At 47.4% G+C, this 22,895-nt stretch overlaps 3 protein-coding genes across 4 annotated transcripts in view; 1 reads left to right on the top strand and 2 right to left on the bottom strand.

The window, feature by feature from the left end:
- The window catches only part of SLA2 (Src like adaptor 2), a 34,002-nt gene extending 25,751 nt beyond the window's left edge, over positions 1-8,251 (top strand). For both annotated transcript variants that reach the window (XM_053573577.1, XM_053573578.1), the window contains exons 6-8: positions 4,430-4,579; positions 6,187-6,319; positions 6,607-8,251. In XM_053573577.1, the coding sequence (XP_053429552.1) occupies positions 4,430-4,579; positions 6,187-6,319; positions 6,607-6,757 (434 nt within the window). In that variant the 3' untranslated portion in view covers positions 6,758-8,251. The remainder of the gene's footprint in view (positions 1-4,429; positions 4,580-6,186; positions 6,320-6,606) is intronic.
- MYL9 (myosin light chain 9) overlaps positions 1-22,895 on the bottom strand; it is a 183,149-nt gene that overhangs the window by 88,634 nt on the left and 71,620 nt on the right. The gene's annotated exons all lie outside the window — the stretch shown is intronic.
- Positions 7,707-21,145, bottom strand: RAB5IF (RAB5 interacting factor). Its single transcript, XM_053573585.1, has 4 exons — positions 20,831-21,145; positions 19,206-19,309; positions 9,812-9,941; positions 7,707-8,251 (listed from the first exon to the last, which is right to left on the bottom strand). The coding sequence occupies exons 1-4, from the start codon at positions 20,942-20,944 to the stop codon at positions 8,210-8,212; spliced, it is 390 nt and encodes a 129-aa protein (XP_053429560.1). The 5' UTR covers positions 20,945-21,145; the 3' UTR covers positions 7,707-8,209.

Below are 22,895 nucleotides of genomic sequence, written 5' to 3'. Positions count from 1 at the left end.
ACAGCAACCTCAAACTCCTGGGCTCAAGTAATTCTCTTGTCTCAGGCTCCTGAGTAGCTAGGACTACAGGCACCTGCCATAATGCCCAGCTATTTTTTAGAGACAGGTTCTCACACTCACTTAGGCTGGTCTTGAACCTGGGAGCTTAGGCAATCCACCTGCCTCGGCCTCCCAGAGTACTAGGATTATAGGTGTGAGCCACCTATAATGTGTGTGCCTGACCATAACCGTTTTTTGGGTTTTTTTTTTTTGAGACCTGGCCTCAAGAGATCCTTCTGACTCATCTCTCAAGTAGCTGAGACTATAAGCCCATACCACCACATACTAACATACTACTTTTCTTTTTTAATTTTTTATAGAAACTGAGTCTTGCCAAGTTGCTCAGACTGGTCTAAAACTCTTAGGCTCAAATGATCATCCTGCTTTGGCCTCCCAAATTGCTGGAATTACAGGCATGGGCCACCATGACACCAGCCCTTTTTGATGTTTTTTTTTTTTTTGATACTCACTACTATATGAATGAGGACCTTTTGATTATTTAAAAAATTAAAATTTTTTAGCCAAGTATGCTGGCAAGCACCTGTGATCCTAACTACTTGGGAAGCTGAGGCAGGAAGATCACTTGATTGAGCCAGGAGGTTCCTGCCTAGGTGACCAAACAAAAGTTTTTTGGTTACCCAGGTGCATCTAAGTAATTCTTTAGGATGGTGCCTGTGGCTCAATGGGTAGGGTGCCGGCCCCATATACTGAGGGTGGCAGGTTCAAACCCAGCCCCGGCCAAACTACAACAAAAAATAGCCGGGTGTTGTGGTGAGTGCCTGTAGTCCCAGCTACTCTGGAGGCTGAGGCAAGAGAACCTAAGCCCAGGAGCTGAAGGGTACTGTGAGCTGTGTCACCACGGCACTCTACCAAGGGCAACAAAATAAGACTCTGCCTCTAAAAAATAAATAAGTAAATAAATAAATAAATAAATAAATTCTTTAATTCTAGCTCTCTGGGAGGCGAAGATGGGAGGATCCCTTGAGCTCAGGAGTTTGAGACCAGCCTGAGCAAGAGTGAGACTCTGTCTCTACTAAAAAAAGAAAAATTAGTGAGGCATTGTGGTGGGCACCTGTAGTCCCAGCTATTAGGGAGGCTGAGGCAGAAGTAGCCTAAACCCAGGATTTTTTTTTTTTTGAGACAGAGCCTCAAACTGTCGCCCTGGGTAGAGTGCTGTGGCATCACAGCTCACAGCAACCTCCAACTCCTGGGCTCAAGCGATTCTCCTGCCTCTGCCTCCCAAATTGCTGGGATTATAGGCACCTGCCACAACGCCTGGCTATTTTTTGGTTGCAGTCGTCATTGTTGTTTGGCGGGCCCGGGCTGGATTCAAACCCGCCAGCTCAGGTGTATGTGGCTGACGCCTTAGCCACTTGAGCCAAGGTGCCAAGCCTAAACCCAGGATTTTGAAGTTGTTGTGAGCTAGGCTAATGTCATGGCACTATAGGGGACAGAGTGAAACTGTCTCAAAAAAAAAAAATTGCTGAAACTTAGCAAAGTGTACAGTTTAAATGTGTGTATTTTATTACACGGTATGTAAATTATACCTCATAAAGTATACTTAAAAAACTAAAAACACAAAATTGGAAAAATCCTGTCACATATACCAGTGTACATGATGTACACATATAGGTTAAACAGTAATAGTAAAACTAACATCCATGTTCTCACTTGCCAATTTAAGAAATTGTACGGGCGGCGCCTGTGGCTCAGTCGGTAGGGCGCCAGCCCCATATACCGAGGGTGGCGGGTTCAAACCCGGCCCCGGCCAAACTGCAACCAAAAAATAGCCGGGCGTTGTGGCGGGCGCCTGTAGTCCCAGCTGCTCGGGAGGCTGAGGCAAGAGAATCGCTTAAGCCCAGAAGTTGGAGGTTGCTGTGAGCTGTGTGAGGCCACGGCACTCTACCGAGGGCCATAAAGTGAGACTCTGTCTCTACAAAAAAAAAAAAAGAAATTGTACAATAACAATCTCTTGAAAGCCCTTGTATGCTTCATTGCTAATCATCCAGTTGCTTTTCTTCATAGCTTTGCCTTACCTGTATCTGTGTGTAACATGTAATACAGTCATGGCTACCTTTGAACTTTAAATAGAATCACGCTGGCTGGGTGCAGTGGTTCGGGCCTGTAATCCTAGCACTCTGGGAGGCCCAGGCAGGTAGATTGCTTGAGTTGAGTTCAAGACCACACTGAGTAAGAACAAGACCCAGTCTCTACTAAAAGTTAGCTGGGTGTTGTGGCAAGCACCACTTGATCCAGTTATTCTGAAGGCTGAGACAAGAGGATGTCTTGAGCGCAAAAGGTTGCTCTGAGCTATGATGATGTCACAGCACTCTACCCAGGGTAATGGAGTAAGATTCTGTCTCAGAGGGAAAAAAAAATAATCCTGCTGAAGGTATGCTTTGTGACTTGTTTCTACTCATTAATTCCAAAATTGTTTTATGCTTATATGGTAGCAGTTATTAATTTTTCCTGTTACATATTATTGCATTCTGTAACCCACCATTTAATCTACTATTGTTCACTAACAGGCTGTTTTGGTTTTTGAGCTTTTTTTTTTTTGAGACAAGAGTCTCAATATGTTGCCCGCAGTAGAATGCCATGGTATCACAGTTCACAGCAACCTCCAATTCTTGGGCTTAAGTGATTCTCTTGCCTCAGCTTCCCAAATAGCTAAAAGTACAGGCGCCTGCCACAATGCTCAGCTATTTTTTTTGTTGTTGCAGTTGTCATTGTTGATTTTAGCTGGCCGGGGCCAGGTTTGAACCTGCCAGCCTCAGTGAATGTGGCTGGCGCCCTATCCACTGAGCTTCAGGTGCCACCCCACAAATAGGCTGTTTGCAGTTTTCTCTTCTACAAACAATGCTTTGGTGAATATTCGCATTTGTCTATTTCTTTTTTTTGTTTTTTTAGAGACAGTCTCACTTTATCGCCCTCAGTAGAGTGCTGTGGTATCACAGAACACAGCAACCTCCAACTCCTGGGCTTAGGTGATTCTCTTGCCTCAGCCTCCCGAGTAGCTGGGACTACAGGTGCCCACCACAATGCCCGGCTATTTTTTTATTTGTAGTTTGGCCAGGGCCAGGTTCGAACCTGCCACCCTCGGTATATGGGGCCATGCCCTACCCACTGAGCCACAGATGCTGCCCACAGTTGTATATTTCTTTTTTTTTTATTATTAAATCATAGCGTAGCTGTGTACATTAATGCGATCATGGGGCACTATACACTGGTTTTATAGACCGTTTGACATATTATTTATTTATTTTTTTATTAAATCATAGCTGTGTACATTAATGCAATCATGGGGCACCATACACTGGTTTTATAGACCGTTTGACACATTTTCATCACACTGGTTAACATAGCCTTCCTGGCATTTTCTTGGTTACTGTGTTAAGACATTTATATTCTACATTTACTAAGTTTCACATATACCCTTGTAAAATGTACTGCAGGTATAATCCCACCAATCACCCTCCTGCTGCCCACCTCCCCGCTCCCTCCCCTCCCTCTCCCCCTTCCCCATATGCTTAGGTTATAACTGGGTTATAGCTTTCATGTGAAAGCCATAAATTAGTTTCATAGTAGGGCTGAGTACCATTTGTCTATTTCTAAGGTAATGTGCCCAGGATGGAACTGCAAAGTTGTAACGCATGTGTACATTCAACTCAGCTAGTTAATGACAAACTGTTTCCAAAGTGGCTTGTATTAATTTCTCTTTCCACCAGCAGGGTGAAAGTTCCTATTTCTCTACCTCCTTGATGACATGTGCTTGACATCTTTTCACATTCTAACACTTCTGCCACCTGAGCCTTAGTAAGAACAGCCAGCATTTCGGTTTATTTATTTATTTATTTATTTTGAGATGGGGTTTCACTATATCATCCATGGTAGAAGGCCATGGCGTCACAGCTCACAGCAACCTCAAACTCTTGGGCTTAAGCGATTCTCTTGCTTCAGCCTCCCAAGCAACTGGGACTACAGGCGCCCATCACAACGCCTGGTAATTTTTTGTTTCAATTGTCATTTCTGATTAGCTGGCCTGGGCCAGGTAAGAACCCACCAACTTTGGTGTATGTGGCTGGTGCCATAACCACTGTGCTATGGGTGCCAAGCCAAGAACAGCCAACATTTAATGTTCACTGACAAAATGCCAGATTCTGTACTGAGGGCATTGTGTGCATTACCTGATTTCATCCTCAAAAAAGCCTCATCTATGAACCTGTAATTCATTGCCAACAGAGCAAGTCTTTGTCCTACCCCTACCTGAGAGACTTCCCTTTTGCTTGGGCCCTGTGGCCATTTCTAATTTCCTCCTTCCTCTAACTTGGGTGGAGCTGGATCCTGGCAGATCCTCCATGCCCCTACCCACCTACCCATTCCTCCTCAGGCTGTTACTCACTGTCCGTCAGACTCAGCCGCCCTGCATCCTGGGACCGGATCAGACACTACAGGATCCAATGTCTTGACAATGGCTGGCTGTACATTTCACCACGCCTCACCTTCCCTTCCCTCCAAGCCCTGGTGGACCATTACTCTGGTATGGCCTTTCCCTGCCTCCATGAGAGTAGACTGGGATGAGGGGTCTAGAGGGGACAGATTTGTGTGCCCTTAGAGATTTTACCTGCTAAAGAATATCCAAACAGAAGGGCCTCCCTTGTCTCCATGCCAGTCTGTGCCAAGAGATGCAAGTGCGTAGCCCTGTCTTCATCTCATTCCCTGACAGGAAAGTCACAGACCTGCGTGAGCTCAGACAGGCAGGCCAGTCCAGTCTGGTTCTGATTCAGAGCCCACAGCAACAGCAGAGTTCTTTCCACAGGAACTAGGCCCAACACTGGTGCTGTGTGGAAATCAATTCCGATTCTTTTTTTTTGTAGTTTTGGCCGGGGCTGGGTTTGAACCCGCCACCTCCGGCATATGGGGCCAGCGCCCTACTCCTTTGAGCCATAGGTGCCGCCCCGATTCCGATTCTTTTTTTTGAGATGGAGTCTCATTATGTCACTCTCGGTAGAGTGCTGTGGCATCATAGCTCACAGCAACCTCAAACCCTTGGGCTCAAGTGATTCTCTTGCCTCAGCCTCCCAAGTAGCTGGGATTACAGGCACCTGCCACAACACCTGGCTCTTTTTTTGTTGCGATTGTCATTGTTTGGTGGACCAGAGCTAGGTTCAAACCTGCCAGCTCTGGTGTATGTGGCTGGCACCATAGGTGCAAAGCTACAGGTGCCAAGCCTCAATTCTGATTTTTTTTTTTTTTAGAGACAGTCTCACTTTGTTGCCCTCACTAGAGTGCCGTAGCATTACAGCTCACAGGAACCTCCAGCTCTCGGGCCTAGGCGATTCTCTTGCCTCAGGCTCCTGAGTAGCTGGGACTACAGGCACCTGCTACAACACCCAGCTATTTTTTTGTTGCAGTTTGGCCAGGGCCGGGTTTGAACCTGCTGCCCTCAGTATTTGGGGCCAGCACCCTACTCACTGAGCCAGAGGCACCGCCCTGAATTCTGATTCTTAGCATCTCCTGATGAAGTCACCAGGGCACAATGTCAGGAGAGCGAAGAGGGAATACTACTCCTGATCAAAGTTTTCTGCAAGGCCGCGCCACGCAGAAGTAAAAAGATTGAGCATTCCTTAGCTTTCTTCTTTCCAAAGCACTTTTTCTTTCTTTTTTGAGACAGAGTCTTAAGCTGCCGCCCTGTGTAGAGTGCTATAGCATCATAGCTCACAGCAACCTCCAACTCCTGGGCTTAGGTGATTCTCTTGCCTCAGCCTCCCAAGTAGCTGGGACTACAGGCGCCCACCACAACGCCCGGCATTTTTCTGTTGCAGTTTGGCTGGGGCTGGGTTTGAACCCACCATCCTTGGTATATGGGGGCCGCCCCTCCAAAGCACTTTCAAAAACAGAAACCAGGGCTCAAAGAGGTCTATTTAACTTACCTGAAATCACACAGCGAATTAAGTCTCCCAAAACATAACCCAAAATGACCTTTTTATGCATGTCAGCCTCCGTGTACCTAACAGCTTGGGGCTCATGTCTTGTCACTCTTTGGCAACCATTCCACTTGCCAGGTGTGGATAGTCATCAAGGTGGGGGTTTTAGGGGAGAAGCAGGGCTGGAGTCAGCCATGTGAGGGTCTGGTCTCTCCCTCAGAGCTGGCGGATGACATCTGCTGCCTCCTCAAGAAGCCTTGTGTCCTGCAGAGGGCTAGCCCACTCCCTGCCAAGAACATACCCCTACCTGTGACTGTGCAGAGGACACCACTCAACTGGAAGGAGCTCGACAGGTAATGGGACTCCTGGAAACATTAGTTAGGAAGACCCACGCCAACCCAGAATGGGTCTGGCCTGATCAGGGACACCTGGGAGCCAGAAAGCACTGACTAAACGCTAGGAGCCCAGTCCACGCTCAGTAGGCAGTGGTCAGAGGGTTGATCTGATGGGGAAGGGGGGAGCCCCTATGAGTTTCTCAGCAGGAATGACTTGAAGACAGGCTCTGAGAACAGTGCCCTGTGCAGCAACTGCGTGGAGGAGGAAGAGGCTCCTTGACCCAGCTCTATTCCCCTATCCACAGCTCCCTCCTGTTTTCTGAAGCATCTGCTACAGGGGAAGAACCTCTTCTCAGTGAGGGTCTTCTGGAGTCCCTCAACTCCTACATCTGCTTGACTGAGGATACATCTTGGGACGATGTCAAGGCCCAAAGCAGAGGCCAAAAAGGAAACTAAGACTGCAGCACCTAGAACCCCAACCAGCTCACCTCGACTAAACACCCCTGAGACGAGGCTGACTAAGGGAGGCCTGGGTCACACGGGGTTCCTCAGCTCCTTCCTCTCTTGGTCCTAAGAAGTCACCCACCTCATCCCAGTACCATGACCCTATCTGCAACCTCTCTAGTCCGAGTACAGATAGTTGAGAACAGGGCAGTGCTCCAGAAAGAGTAAACTTCCCTGGTATCTGACCTGGTGAGGTCCTGAGTTTAGGGCTTCCAGCACTGTCTTCATCCCGTCTGTTGATTCCCATTCTACATCCCCACTGTCGACTGGCCTCACCCACAGGGTAGCGATTACCATTAGCATCAAGGAGAAAAAAAAATAATTTCAAGCAAATTTACAAGTCTTACCACCATACCTTAGAAGGTAGGGGTGTGGCCTAGAAGGAAAGGAGAGGGGACAGATGGCTGTACCACAGCAGCAGATCCTGGGTTGTCCAGCCTCCACCCAACCTCCAGAGCAAATAGGACCTCTGACAATCCAAGTCCTCAAATGTCTTCCTTCCATCAAGGCCCTTCTCTAGACAGCCCCATCTCACAGATCTCTATTTCATATTGGTACTTAATTTAAACCTGGCCAAGCTTTCCCAGCCATACTGGCCTTGCCACCTTGTGGCCAAGTACAAAATGACACTTCCTGAGCCTGACACTGCAGTGAGGCCAGTCACCTCTCATGCTGGCCAGAGGCACCAGAAGGTGGTAAGCCTTCCCTCCACCATACCAAGACAATGCCACAGCCTAAATCTACTCCAGCCCTTGATTTCCCTGCTGCCCATAAGGAGAAAGAGGGCCAGTGGGAGCTGCTAAGAAATTAGGCAGAGGAAGAAAGAGCAGCGCTAATGCTTCTACTGGGTCCTCAAGCTACAGGTAAAGTGGGAAAGGGTTTACCAGGTATTGTCAACAAGTTCTCAATTAAAGATCTGATTTATTCAAGTATCTGAAAACATTCTACAATGGAAACTGTTATTAGGTGCTGCTCATACTGTGCTATGGGCCATGCACATACAGCCATATTGTTTCAGAAGACTTGAAATGCCACTGATAGTTTAAAAACTGTACACTTGATAGAGAATCGAGGAAGACATTTTAATGTTTCATCCGAATCCATAGGTGCATCAAGGTAAATGACAGCTCCACTTGGCAAACGGCTGTTACATGATGGCATCCAAGAAGAAATGGTTGGTGATGGACAAACTCAGAAATGCTTCCCCCAAAGGTGATGGTTCTTTAAAAAGTTTCAGGTCACAATCCTTGCAGAAAACACTGATGCCCAACACACTGATTAGAGGTCCAGGAAACACAGGTCTTTTAGGTTCCAAGGGGCTGGGGTGCCCCAACAATCATGTTTCTGTGCTGTTATTAGGAGGCTTCCTTTGGACTGGACAGGGAGGTGGGAGCTTGTACACCATCAGTCATAGTGAATGGCAGTATAAAAGATGATCCAAATGACCTAGTAAGGAGATAAGCAGTGTTCATAGGTGACTTGGATCAACACAGGCCCCGATTCCATAAAACAAAAACGATGCTTAATGAGGGTGCTCCCTGGGGGCTAGCCAATGCACAACCTTCTTGGGAGCCTAAATTATTTGGGCTGAAATCAGGCTATCTCTAATAGAGGAGCCCCCGCTCCAAGACCGTCTCCAACTAAACAGAAACTCTAGTCCCAGAGGGTGGACGTATGTACATGGAAATGATATAAGCAAAGCGTTCTGTACTGCTACCGGCTATTAAGGTTATAAACGTGAAATATAAAAAGACCATCACACTTTGTCAGCTCCACATCAAAGCAGAGGTTATCAAACTTGCCTACCAATTGCCATCTCCTGGGACCTTTGTACATACACATGTGCACACACACACATATGCAAACAAAACTGCAACAAAAATATAGCCAGCGTCATGACGAGCACCTGTAATCACAGCTACTTGGGAGGCTGAGGCAAGAGAATCGCCTAACCCCAAGGATTTGGAGGTTGCTGTAAGCTGTGACACCACAGCATTCTACGAGGGTTAATAAGTGAGACTCTATCTCAAAAAAAAAAAAAAAAAAAGAAATATAATTCATATTCCAGAAAGTTCTCCCTCTTAAAAAAATTTCTTTTTTTTGAGACAGAGTCTCACTTTGTGGCCCTTGGTAGAGAGCCATGGCGTCGTAGCTCACAGCAACGTCAAACTCTTAAGGCTCAAGCAATCTTCTTCCCTCACCCTCCCAAGTAGCTGGGACTACAGGTGCCCTCGGTAATGCCCAGCTATTTTTTTTTTTTGTAGAGACAAAGTCTCACTCCATTGCCCTCGGTAGAGTGCCGTGGCATCACACAGCTCAAAGCAACCTCCAACTCTGGGCTTAGGCGATTCTCTTGCTTCAGCCTCCTAAGTAGCTGGGACCACAGGTGCCCGCCACAATGCCCGCCTATTTTTTTGTTGCAGTTTGGCTAGGGCTGGTTTGAACCCACCACCCTCAGTATCTGGGGCTGGTGCCCTACCCACTGAGCCACAGGCACTGCCCAACCTAGCTTTTTTTTTTTTTTTTGCAGTTTTTGGCTGGGGCTGGGCTTGAATCTGCCACCTCCAGCATATGAGGCCGGGTGCCCTACTCTTTTGAGCCACAGGCACTGCCCCCCAACCTAGCTATTTTAGTAGAGACGGGGTCTTGCTCTTGCTCAGGCTGGTCTTGAACTCCTGAGCTCAGGTAATCCACCTGCCTTGGCCTGCCAGAGTGCTAGGATTACAGGTGTGAGCCACCATACCCAGCCTATAAATGTATTTTTAAATGTTTCTCAGTATCTTAATACGTAGCCAGGATAGAGAATCAAATGTAGAAGCTGACAATGTGCCCTGGACTTATGCATTATGGGGAGATTTACAGTATTTTAGCACATCTTTTGGGACAATATGGCTCAATAGAGGACATGCCTTTTGAAAAACAGGGTATCACTCAATCACTGGGCTCCTTCAAGTGACACCTCAGGAAATGAATAGTACCAGCTGTAAAACTATCAGCTACACATACCATGAACAAGGCAAAAGATGTCATAAATCCCTCTTTTGTGAGCTCCCATGTGCCGCCATATTCTTCCTCATCGATCTGTAGGTAGTTGCTGAAGTAGAGGTACAGCACTCCTGCATTGATTAGGCAGAATCTGGAGCGAAGGGGACAAGCACCAAATATAAACTGTCAACTTAGAAGACAACTCCCACCACACTGTTCAGCTCCATTAGGGCACACACTGTGCTTCATTAACTATTTGTCTACCTTGTATACCTGTTTCCCACCGCCCCCCCACCCACCTTCACCCCCAGGCAGGGGTTGACTAGAAAGAAACAAGTTATCTTGGAATCTATGAGGTTCCTTAGGGTTTTTTTTTTTCTGGCCTGGGCTGGGTTTGAACCCTCCACCTAAGGCATATAGGGCCAGCACCCTACTCCTTTGAGCCATAGGCACCGCCCCCTTAGGGCTTTTTTCTTTTCTTTTCTTTTTTTTTTTTTTTGTGGTTTTTGGCCCGGGGCTGGGTTTGAACCCGCCACCTCCGGCATATGGGACCGGCGCCCTACTCCTTGAGCCACAGGCACCACCCTCCTTAGGGCTTTTTTCAAACATAAGTTTTGTTTTTTCTTTTTTTTTTTGTAGAGACAGAGTTTCACTTTATGGCCCTCGGTAGAGTGCCATGGCGTCACACAGACAGCTCACAGCAACCTCCAACTCCAGGGCCTAGGCGATTCTCCTGCCTCAGCCTCCCGAGTAGCTGGGACTACAGGCGCCCACCATAACGCCCGGCTATTTTTTTTTGTTGTAGTTTGGCCGGGGCTGGGTTTGAACCCGCCACCCTCGGTATATGGGGCTGGCGCCCTGCTCACTGAGCCACAGGCACCGCCCCAAACATAAGTTTTGTCCACCCAGAGGTTATGAGACCTTTTACAAGTCTCCTGACATGGGTTTCAGTTTCCTCATATAAAATGGGAAAGCTGAAAGATATTACAGAACCAAGTGAAATAATATATAAAAATGTCTGGGCCCTCAACAGAACTGCCCACCTTGCTAAGCTAGAGAATTTTTTTAGAGACAGAGTTTTGCTCTGTTGCCTAGGTTGAAATTCAGTGGCCTGATCACAGCTGACTGTAGCCTCCAACTCCTGGGTTAAAGTGATCCTCCCACCTCAGCCTCCCAAGTAGCTGAGACTGTATGTACTACCACGCCCAGCTAATTTTCTGAGATAGAGATTTAAAGAAGGAGCAACTCTTTTCAGTTACTGTGCAAAAGCAAAAAATAAAACTTTTGCTGGGCGTGGTGGCTCATGCCTATAATCCTAGCACTCTGGGAGGCTGAGGTGGGTGAATTGCTTGAGCTCAAGAGTCTGAGCCCAGCCTGAGCAAAAGGGATACTGTCTCTAATAAAAAGAGGAAAACTGAGTCAAGAGGATAGCTTGAGCCCAAGTTAGAGATTGCTATGAGCTATGACGCCATGGTACTCTACCCAGCATAACAGCTTGAGACTTTGTCTCAAAAGAAAGAAAGAAAGAAAGAAAAAAAAAGCCAGGTGGCACCTGTGGCTCAGTGAGTAGGGCACCGGCCCCATATGGCGAGGGTGGCGGGTTCAAACCCAGCCCTGACCAAACGGCAACAAACAAACAAAAAAAGCCAAAAACGGTCTTTCAAGGATAGGTGAGCAGAGTGAGTGTCACTCTGTTTTCCAGGCTAGAGTGCTGTGCCATCAGCCTAGCTCATGGCAACCTCAAACTCATGGGCTCAAGCAATCCTCCTGCCTCAGCTTCCCCAGTAGCTGGGACTACTGGTGCTGGCTACAACCCTCAGCTAAGTTTTCTACTTTATTAGTAGAGAAGGTCCTCACTTTTGCTTGGGCTGGTTTTGAACTCCTGAGTTCAAGGGATCCCCCCAGAATACTTAGATTACAGGTATAAGCCACCAAACCCAGCAAAAATAAGAAAATTCAAGAGCATAAAGAAGTTCTCCAAACTCTCTGGAAGAAAGGAACAATGGCTGTTGAGAAATCCCAGGCAGGACCAAATACATATATGGACCTCTAGGTAGCTCCACCTGAAGGGTGGCCATAGGACACACAACAAATGCATGCTAAGCTGCTTCTTCACAGCCTAGTTGAACAAGTAACAGCACATGCTCCTGCGTAACTCCCAATGGCAGACCATCCACTTTCTGTTACTGCACTTGACGCAGAGGTGACACCACGAGTGTTCCTGCCCTTGGGTCACCACCACTTAGGGGGCTAACACCAGCAATGGCAGTGGAATTGAAGCCAGCAGTTGGTGGGCACCCCCAGGAAGACCTTGGACTCCCAAAATGTATTTAGCTAATCCAAGACTTGGAATGCAGTGAGCAGAAACCTATTACCCTGCTTACCTAATTCCTTGCTTTCACAGAGTGATCAAGATTTTCTTTGTGGTCTTCCCAGTTTCTGCCTTTAATCTAAAGGGACTATATGTCTCAGGCCACCTCCCTTCTGAAGGCTCCCAATGTGTGAAGTGTGGGCTGGTGCACTAGAAGGCAGTGCAGTGGCATGGAGTATAAATTGGCACACGGGGGTGGGGTGGGGGGTGGGCGGTTGGGGAAGACCCTGAGGCTGTCTGAGCAAGGTGGGTGGTGGTGGGATGTGTATCTTTCAAAAGTCTAGTTCATGGGGTGGCGCCTGTGGCTCCAGGAGTAGGGTGCCAGCCCCATATACCAGAGGTGGCGGGTTCAAACCCAGCCCCGGCCAAAAAAACCTGCAAAAAAAAAAAAAAAGTCTAGTTCATGAACAGTGAGAGTATGGGCTTTCTCACACATGGGAGAAACGGGCTGGGAGACTGCTTTAGATGTGCACTAATGTTTCAGGACAAAATAGCAAATAAAGTTTGAGGATGGGAACCAGGAAAGTAGCTGAATGGGGGATAAGAAGCCCCAAAGGCTTCGAGTGTTAAGGGCCCAGGAGTACAATGGTTTTAAGAACAGAAGCAGGGAGTCAGGAAGAATGCAATACAGTCCTTAGCTTGGCCATTTCTGCCCACATCCTTACTTCTGTCAGAATTCTTAGGATCCAGCCAAATCTGGCTACCTCCCTCTGACAGAAGGTTCATTTTGAACAGGCAGATCTAGTGGCTCTAGATGGAGGCTATTACTCTGAAGTTGAAATAATGAGCTAGGACTGGAGAGTGATTGGAGACTGGAGCAAGGAAAACAGGGAGAGAAAAAAGGGCTGACACACTAAGCAGGAAGTGAAGTGACAGAAACAAAAGTAGTGGGCGGCACCTGTAGCTCAAGGAGTAGGGCGCCGGTCCCATATGCCGGAGGTGGTGGGTTCAAACCCAGCCCCGGCCAAAAACCACAAAAAAAAAAAAAAAGAACAAAAAGAAAAAAAAAAAAAAGAAACAAAAGTAGTAAGTCCAATATTTGATGGTCAAGGGAGAAAGGTCAGGAACGGATCGGAGGTGTTCAAACTGAGCTTTAAGGAGGGGCATGATTAACCTTTTGTAAATAGGCAACAGAGTTATAAGCAAATGTGTAGATGAATTAACGTACTGGACTGGGGTGGAATAAGAACGTGAAACAGACTAACTTTAAAATGGGGTTTTAAATGTTCTATCCAACAACTCTAGTCAGAATTTTAAGAAGATAATGAATCTTTATTTATTTATTTTTTTGAGACAGAGTCTCACTATGTTGCCCTCAGTAGAGTGCCATGGTGTCAAAGCTCACAGCAACCTCAAACTCTTGGGTTTAAGCCATTCTCTTGCCTCAGCCTTCCAAGTAGCTGGGACTACAGGTGCCCGCCACAACACCCAGCTGTTTTTTTGTTGCAGTTGCCATTGTTGTTTTAGTAGGCCCGGGCTGGGATCGGGCTCACCAGCTTCGGTGTACGTGGCCGGCGCCCTACTCACTGAATGACGGGCGCCAAGCTGATAATGAATCTGTAACACTCTACTTTCTGGGCTGGAAGGCTACAAGCCAACAGCAATGTATGTTTTCCACAGTCAATATAACTTGTTACGGTCTTTAAAAAATTTTAACACAGAGCAGCGCCTGTGGCTCAAAGCCGGCTCCCTATGCCAGAGGTGGCGGGTTCAAACACAGCCCCAGCCAAAAAAAAAAAAAAAATTTTTTTTAACACAACGATCATTCAGTACTTACTGTCCCTCTCTAAAACCTCAGTATACAGCCGGAACATCACTCAGTTCTCGGGCAAATTATAAATAATGAGACTCAAGGAAATTGTTTTACCTTAGCAGGCTCTAACTCATGGACACAACAGAGGGAAATGAAGAGAAGCAAGTTGTGGTTGAGAAACAGGGCAGTTAAGGAGAGACGAGGTCACCAGAAAAGAGCCCCAGAGCAGTCCTGCCCTAAGCCCAAGCAGATGGTCAGACAGATGGAGAGGGTACATGTGTGGAAAAATCAATGTCCTTGGGTCTTTCCAAGAGCAGAGGAAAAGGTGCCAACCAGAGGGAGGGAAGGAATCGTTTGGAGAAAAACCAGCAGGACAGTGTGGGACTGAATCCCGGAAAACAGGCAGTTCTGAAAACTATGCACTATGGGTGAGCCACTCTGAGGTGTGTTCATTCCCAAGCATCCCATTTCCTGTTTTAATAGTCATTACCGGGCAGCGCCTGTGGCTCAAGGAGTAGGGCGCTGGTCCCATATGCTGGAGGTGGCGGGTTCAAACCCAGCCCCGGCCAAAAAAAAAAAAAATAGTAGTCATTACCACTCTTTATAAAGCTTACCCTATAATGGAAACAGTGAACCATTTACAAAATACCTACATTGTACCAAACACTACATTTAATAATTACTTGCATTATCTCATTCAATTCCAATTCAATCACTTTTTTTTTTTTGCAGTTTTTGGCTGGGGCTAGGTTTGAACTTGCCACCTCCGGCATATGGGGCTAGTGCCCTACTCCTCTGAGCCACAGGCACCGCCCACCACTTTTTTTTTTTTTTTTTTTGAGACAGTCTCAGTTTGTCACCTTAAGTAGAATGCCATGACAGTTTGTCACCCTAAGTAGAATGCCATGACATTATAGCTCACAGCAATCTCAGACTCTTGGGCTCAAGCGATCTTGCTGTCTCAGCCTCCTGAGTAGGTAGGACTATAGAAGCTCACCACAGGCCCAGCTATTTTTAGAGACAGGCTCTTGCTCTTTCTCAGGCTGGTCTTGAACTCAGAGGATCCACCTGCCTCGGCCTCCCAGAATGCTGGGATTATAGGCATTAGCCACAACGCCCAGCCTTATCAACCACTCTATTGCCCCCATTTTACTGAGGAGGAAACTCAGAAAAGCCCAAAATTATGTGGTTTGAAAGTGGCAGAACTAGAACTTAAATCTAGAGTTTTCTATTAAGTTTTAAAAAGTCTGTTTGGGGCTCAGTGCCCGTAGCACATGGTTATAGTGCCAGCCATATACACCAAGGCTGGCGGGTTTGAACCCCGCCCAGGCCAGCTAAACAACAATAACTGCAACAACAACAAAAATAGCCAGTGTTGTGGTGGGCACCTGTAGTCCCAGCTACTTGGGAGGCTGAGGCAAGAGAATCGCTTGAGCCCAAGAGGTTGCTGTGAGCTGTGATGCCACAGCACTCTACAAGGGCGGCATAGTGAGACTGTCTCTACAAAAAATAATAAATAAAAAAAATAAAAAGTTTGGACACAATAGGGAGTACACTGAGCTAGCTCTAATCCTTGCTGTATTATTCCCAGAATGGGTGATTTTTGAGAAATCCCTTTTAAGAATCCTACAATACCAGATAGGTGCAGGGACTCTGAATTAATATTATTCCTTTCTTAGACAAGTGGCCTTGGAAGACGAAAAATAGCCTCTTGCCTGTAGGGTGCCCTCTTCCTTCCTCGGGCATTCTCATTCTGATTTTCTCTCATAGACAACTCAAACAGGGTGACCAACATTCTAAGAATCTATTTCTATATCACCTTCAACCTGGGAAGACATCTATGAACCCCAGGTCCTGCGTCTTTTTACCCTCAGTCTTCAAGTGTCCACTCTGTTAAGGTCAGGCAAAGAAAAAACACTCTCTCTCTCTTTTTTTTTTTGTGGTTTTTGGCTGGGGCTGAGTTTGAACCCGCCACCTCCAGCATATGGGACCAGTGCCTTACTCCTTGAGCCACAGGCGCCGCCCCTCTTTTTTTTTTTTTAAGAGATGGGGTCTTGCTATGTTGCCCAGACTCGCCTTGAACTTCAGCCTCAAGTAATTCCCTTCCTCAGCCTCCTAAAGTGCTGCTGGGATTATAGGATATTGCACTGGGCCACACAGAGTGTAATAAACTCTTAACAGTTCCAGGGTGGCACCTGTGGCTCAGTCGGTAGGGTGCGGGCCCCATATACCAAGGGTGGCAGGTTCAAACCCAGCCCCGGCCAAACTGCAACCAAAAAAAAATAGCCGGGCATTGTGGAGGGGGCCTGTAGTCCCAGCTACTCGGGAGGCTGCGGCAAGAGAATCGCTTAAGCCCAGGAGTTGGAGGTTGCTGTGAGCTGTGTGAGGCCACGGCACTCTACCGAGGGCCATAAAGTGAGACTCTGTCTCTACCAAAAAAAAAAAAAAAATTAACTCTTAACAGTTCCCTTGTACATATACCTTGCTCAGTATCATAAATTAAAAACCCTTTTTAGGGCGGCGTCTGTGGCTCAGTGAGTAGGGCGCCGGCCCCATATGCCGAGGGTGGTGGGTTCAAACCCGGCCCCGGCCAAACTGCAACCAAAAAATAGCCGGACGTTGTGGCGGGCGCCTGTAGTCCCAGCTACTCGGGAGGCTGAGGCAAGAGAATCGCTTAAGCCCAGGAGTTGGAGGTTGCTGTGAGCCGTGTCACGCCACGGCACTCTACCCGAGGGCGGTACAGTGAGAATCTGTCTCTACAAAAAAAAAAATAAATAAAAAAATAAAATAAAATAAAAACCCTTTTTAATTAGAAGAGAGGACTGGACATTTCGGGTTATCTTCTGAGAAAGCAGGTAACTCAAATGTTTGAAATATACTTCACCTCTTTACCCTAAAGTAAGGGAATAGTAAGATATGTGATCATACCTAAAGTAATCAATCTGGTTTTTACATGGGGAAATGGTGACAGTTTGTATTCCTTGTATGCAAAGACCTGAAATCCAAGCACTTTAGGAGGCTGAAGTGGGAGCATTGCTTAAGGCTAGGAGTATAAGATCAGCCTGGACAACACAGCTAGATCTGGTCTCTTAAAAATTTTTTTAAAAATTACCTCGGTTAAAAAAAAAAAAAAAATTACCTGGGTATACTGGTTAATGCCTGTCATCCTCCTAGCTACCTGAGAAGTTGAAGTGGGAAGATCGCTTGAGCCCAGGAGCTTGAGGTTACGGTGAGCTATGACCAAACTATGGCACTCCAGGCTGGGTAACAGAACAAAACCTTGTCTCTAATGAATAATAATTTTTTTTTTTTTGAAGACCAGGAAAAGAAATGTTTGAGGTGGTGGATATCCTAATTACACTGATTTGATCATTATGCATTGTATACATGTAGTAAAACATCACATGTACCCCCAAATACATATAACTATGACCCATCAATTTAAAAAAATACAGAAAGGAAAAAGAAGAGCCAGGCTCTCCCTTCTATATCCACAATAGCTTACTTCTGATACCTACCTTAAGATAACTCTCACATATCTATTTAATTCAATCTGCTGGGCATGTGGACTCACTTTCAGCAGCTTGTTATACTGACCATGAACAGAGGCTGACATCAAGTGTGCTGCCTCTGGCCACAGGAGCAAAACAAAATGTGGAGGGCCCAACTTCCTACTTTTGAGCTGCTTTAAAGTTTAGAGACCTGAGCTAGATAAGGTGACACACACTTACGGTCCCAACTACTCAGGAGGCTGAGGCAGAAGGACTGCTTGAGTCTAAGAGTTTGAAACCAGCCTGGACAACATAGCAAGATCCCACCTCTTAATAAAATTTAGGGACCTTGGCTGGGTGTCTGTAGCTAAGTGGTTAGGGTGCCAGCCACATGCTCCAGGGCTGGTGGGTTCAAACCCGGCACAGGCCTGCTAAACAAAAAAATAAAAGGCTCGGCGCCTGTGGCTCAAACGGCTAAGGCGCCAGCCATATACACCTGAGCTGGCGAGTTCGAATCCAGCCTGGGCCCACCAAACAACAATGACGGCTGCAACCAAAAAGTAGCCGGGCGTTGTGGCGGGCGCCTGTAGTCCCAGCTACTTGGGAGGTGGAGGCAGGAGAATCGCTTGAGCCTCTGTCTCAAAAACAAACAAACAAAAACGAACAATAAAGTAGAAGAAATGGTTTAAGGCATATTTAAAAATAAATAAATAAATAATAAAAAATAGCCAGGCATTGTGGTGGGCAACTGTAGTCCCAGCTTCTAGGGAGACTGAGGCAAGAGAACGGCTTCAGCCCAAGAGTTTGATGTTGCTGTGATCTGTTATGCCATAGCACCCTACCAGGGGTGACAAAGTGAGACTCTTGTCTCAATTGGAAAAAAAAAAAAGGCAGTGCCTATAGCTCAGTGGGTGAGGGCGCCAGCCACATAAACTGAGGCTGGTGGGTGGCGCCTGTGGCTCAAGGAGTAGGGTGCCAGTCCCATATACTGGAGGTGGTAGGTTCAAACCTGGCCCAGGCCAAAAACTGCAAAAAAAAAAAAAAAAAATTAATAATAATAAACTGAGGCTGGTGAGTTCGAACCTAGCCCGGGCCAGCTAAGACAACAAGGGCAACAAAAAAAATAGCCAGCCTGTAGTCCTGGCTTCTTGGAAGGCTGAGTCAAGAGAACTGCTTAAGACCAAGAGTTAGAGGTTGCTGTGAGCTGTGACACAAACACCACAGCATTCTACCCAGGGTGACAGCTTGAGACTCTGTCTCAATTAAAAAAAAAAAAAAAAAATTAGGGACCTGAAGTAACTTCTGACAAAGCCAAGATTTAGTACATCAATCACAGTGCCAGGCACAAAGGAGATGGTCACGTACAGAAGGTCCTCCATTTCTCTAACTTCCATGGGTATAGAAGTCATACCAGAACTAGAGTGCATGTTACCTTAAAGTATCATGGTAGCCTCTTGCAAAAGCTCACTTCAGACTCATGAATGAATGGACTAGTCCAGCCCTTTGGAAGGTAACCTGCCTGACCTGAGATGCTCCAGGGCCTGCTGAACTGAGAAGTGTCACACCAGACCCAGGAGTGCCATCATGTAGCCCCCTCTTTTCTTTAGTCATTATATATACACACAGCTCCAAAGTAGCAATGGCATTTTTTACAAAAGGAAAAAAAAAGCTTTATTTAAAAAGAAATGCTGCCTGTAGTACCCACTACTTGGGAGGCTGAGGTGGAAGGATCACTTGAGCCTAGGAGTTGAAAAATAGGGAAAGATGATACCATCAAAGTGCAAAATACCCAAGACTTACCCTGCTATTCCCAAGAAACCTCGTAATGGCAAAACTCCCCAAATGACACCCAGGACCACAGCAATGATCTGTCTGAACCAGTAGATCACATCTAAAAATTCATCCTGTAGAAAAGACAGATGGACAATCTATGCATTATCTGAAGTGGGTGCCACAGGACAGCTGGGGGATAGGGGGAGATAGACAGGCTTTCTGCTAAACACTTCTCCTAGAGAATTCCCCCCCAAAAAGGTTCTCGCACCATTTCTTACATTAAAATGTGATATAGAATAATACAATTAATCATCTTAAGTGATCACTTCCAGAGTTTGTGCTCTAGATCAAAATTTTAGCAAATTTACTTTTTTTTTTTTTTAGAAGCTACGTATATGAACTGGCTTGTAATGAAATGGCTGTGACAGTAACGTGCTACTGCCCACAGATAAAGATTAGAACAAAAGTGCGGGAGACAGGTACCAGCATATCTACATTTCATAGGACACAGAAGACTCAGGTTTCTGATCTGCCCTAGATTCCAGAAACCAGTCCTTATATGAGGAAAGAAAGAAATGACACAGCAGATTAGAAAGAGACTGCAGGTTTTGCAAGAGCTGGGCAGGGCTGGGGGCAGGACAAGGGCACCTGAGGAAGTGCCTCCCATCCCCCCTTACAGGAACTCCAAAAAACAAATCCACTTCAGCAGCCCAGAAAAACAAAGAGAACACTGCAAATACAACAGTCATTTCAAACTATCCAGACTCAAGCGGTCTGATGGTCCCTTTTAGATCATGGAGCAGAGTTGGGGAGTGCCCACACTCAGATCCTCTGAATATGACCAGTAAGAACATCCTGAAGCCCCAACCACTTCTCACACACATTTGGTAGCGTTTCTTCCTCCCTTTCATTCTTTCTTTCTTTTTAATTTTATTTTATTTCTGCTGTTTTTGGCCGGGGCTGGGTTTGAACCCACCACCTCCGGCATATGGGGCCAGCACCCTACTCCTTTGAGCCACAGGTGCCGCCCTCTTCTTCCCTTTCTTAACATACACACTCACCTCAAGGTCTTTTCTTCTGATTCTCCTGCCTTTTAGTATTTGGGTTTTTTTTTTTATTCAACAATCAAGCACTATCAGTCACATTAGCGAGCTTCACTACATACAAAACGCTTTAATGCACATAGCTCTCAGAATTGTTAGGAATTAAGTGAGATTATGCATGGAGAGCGTCTGACGTATGTTAAAAGTATTCAGTAGACGTCTGTCACCGTTACCGTTTATGCTAACGACTTGTCAGCAGTTAATTCGAAGGAGGTAACTTACAAGATCGTACTAGAAAGAAAAGGCTGAGTCCGAATCGAATTCAGCTCAGTCACCCCGTCAGGCACACGCCCTGCCCACGATGACTACTCCTTTGCCCCCTCCTCGCAGCTTCCGCGTGACCAAGCGGCTCCTTCCTTGAGCCATTCCAAGAGAATCTCCTAGCCCGGCTTGTCAGACCCGCGTTCTCCAAGTTCGCCCCGACACCACTGGGCTACCCGCCCCACCTCCCCAATCGACCGCGTTGGACTAGGGCGAAGGCAGGCCCGGGCCCGTCACCCGGTCCCAGCCGGCTCCTCGAATCTGCGCCCTCGCCACGCCCCACCGAACCTTGTCCTCCCAGGCCGCGTCGCTCCGCAGCACCTTGCTCCAGACAGAGACTTTCAGGGCCCCGTTGGCCAGCTGCGGCTGAGGCGGCTCCTCTTTCCGCCGCCCGCCGCTCATCCTCCCGTCGCGCCGCCCGGGCCCGGCCAGGGGGGCGCGGGCTGAGCCACAGGAAGTCTGAGTCTGCGGTCTCGGGTCACTGCACGAGGAGCGGCGGCAGGAGGCTCAGCGATCTTGACCACACAACGCGCTCCGGGTCTTCTAACTCGGCCAACCTGCCGGGCTCTGCGTTCCACGGAGCAGGCTCCGCGGAGGGAGGGGCAGCGTAACGACGTGTCCACGCAGCCAATCTGCGGCCGCGCAGCCTTCAGAGCGACAGCGCGTCCGACGCCTCACGCGAGGGTCTACGCGTGTCGGAAGTGACGGAAGCTTCCGCCAGGTGCGCGGTACAGTGAGAGGCAAGGGACAATCTTGGGGGGCATGATGGCGGCATGAGCGCAAGGAGGCGCTGTGGAGACTGAGCAAGAGCGTGTAAGGCAAGAACAAAGGTAACCTGAACTCGAGGGTGGCCCACTCAGCCACAGCTACCCCTCCTGCAGCTGGGCAGAGGCGACTCGGTCTGGCGACTTACTCAGCTGCTGAGCCCAGACCCTGCTCCATGGGAGCCTACAGCTGCCCTGCAGGATTTATCCCAGCACATTTCTCCCCTAAACCTGCGAGTTCTGTGGGACCTTGCTCAAATGTCAACCCTTAGGCCAGGTTCAGTGGCTAACGCCTGTAATCCTACCATTTTCGGAGGCCAAGGATGAGACTTCGTCTCTACTAAAACCAGAAAAATCACCCACTCGTTGGGTCCTGCACCTGTACTCCCAACACTCAAGAGGCTGAGGCAGGAGGATGCCTTGAGCCCCAGGAGTTTGAGCAATGATGACGCCACTACACTCCAGCCGGGGCAAAGGACCACAATTCTGTTTCAAAAATATAATAATAGGCTCAGCGCCTGCGGCTCAAGCCGCTAAGGCGCCTGCCACATACACCTGAGCTGGAGGGTTCGAATCCAGCCTGGGCCAGCCAAACAATGATGACGGCTGCAACCAAAAAAAATTAGCGAGGCGTTGTGGCGGGTGCCTGTAGTCCCAGTTACTTGGGAGGCAGAGGCAGGAGAATCGCTTGAGCCCAGGAGTTGGAGGTTGCTGTGAGCTGTGACGCCACTGTACTCTACCCAGGACGACAGCTTGAGGCTCTGTCTCAAAAAAGAAAATATATATATATATATATATATTTAAATTTAAAATAAATAATTAACTCTTCTGTAACAACTAATTTTATCTTGCCCAGCACCCTTTTTTGGCAAGCGAGAGAACCCTGAGACCCCGAGAGGTAAAATGAGTTCCAACTAACAGATCTCCTTTGGGTGAAATGAAAGGACAGTTGTGTTGAGCATCAGAATATCTGAGTTATTTATCTCTTGCATCCTCCCTGTGTGCTACTGTTTCCAAAATAGGTCAGTGGTTGACCCGCAGCAGCCACATCACCCAGGAATTTTTTTTTGTTGTTGTTGTTGTTGCAGTTTGGCCGGGGCTGGGTTTGAACCCACCACCATTGGCATATGGGGCCGGCGCCCACACCCAGGAATTTTAAAAAGGTGCAGATTCTCTGGGCGGCGCCTGTGGCTCAGTGAGTAGGGCCCCAAACTGCAACAAAAAAATGGCCTGGCGTTGTGGCGGGCGCCTGTGGTCCCAGCTGCTCGGGAGGCTGAGGCAGGAGAATCGCGTAAGCCCAAGAGTTAGAGGTTGCTGTGAGCCATGTGACGCCACGGCACTCTACCCGAGGGCGGTACAGTGAGACTCTGTCTCTTAAAAAAAAAAAAAAAAAGGTGCAGATTCTCAGTCACCATCCCAGACCTACTGAATCAGAAATTCTGGGGATGGAGCTATCAGTGTTTAAATGAGCCTTCCGGTGGTGCCATACATATTGTGCTGTGTAGTAAGTTGAGGGACAAATGCACATCACTTATGTGCAGTAGGTTTATACAGGCAAGTAGCTTCCCTATAATCACCAAGCAGTGCCT

The sequence above is a fragment of the Nycticebus coucang genome, chromosome 21 (genome assembly GCF_027406575.1).
Source record: "Nycticebus coucang isolate mNycCou1 chromosome 21, mNycCou1.pri, whole genome shotgun sequence".
Lineage (NCBI taxonomy): Eukaryota > Metazoa > Chordata > Mammalia > Primates > Lorisidae > Nycticebus > Nycticebus coucang.
Note: the sequence above shows the minus strand (reverse complement) of the source record. Positions and strands in the feature narration are given on the sequence as shown.

What these genes read in the sequence shown, in the direction of transcription:
- RAB5IF (XM_053573585.1), bottom strand. Translation starts at nt 20,944, where the DNA reads ATGAGCGGCGGGCGGCGGAAAGAGGAGCCGCCTCAGCCGCAGCTGGCC. An exon ending in GGTTTCTTGGGAATAGCAGG is followed by an intron (nt 9,942 to 19,205) that starts GTAAGTCTTGGG and finishes CCTTCGCTCCAG; the next exon opens with ATTCTGCCTAATCAATGCAG. An exon ending in CATCTTTTGCCTTGTTCATG is followed by an intron (nt 8,252 to 9,811) that starts GTATGTGTAGCT and finishes TCTCCTTACTAG; the next exon opens with GTCATTTGGATCATCTTTTA.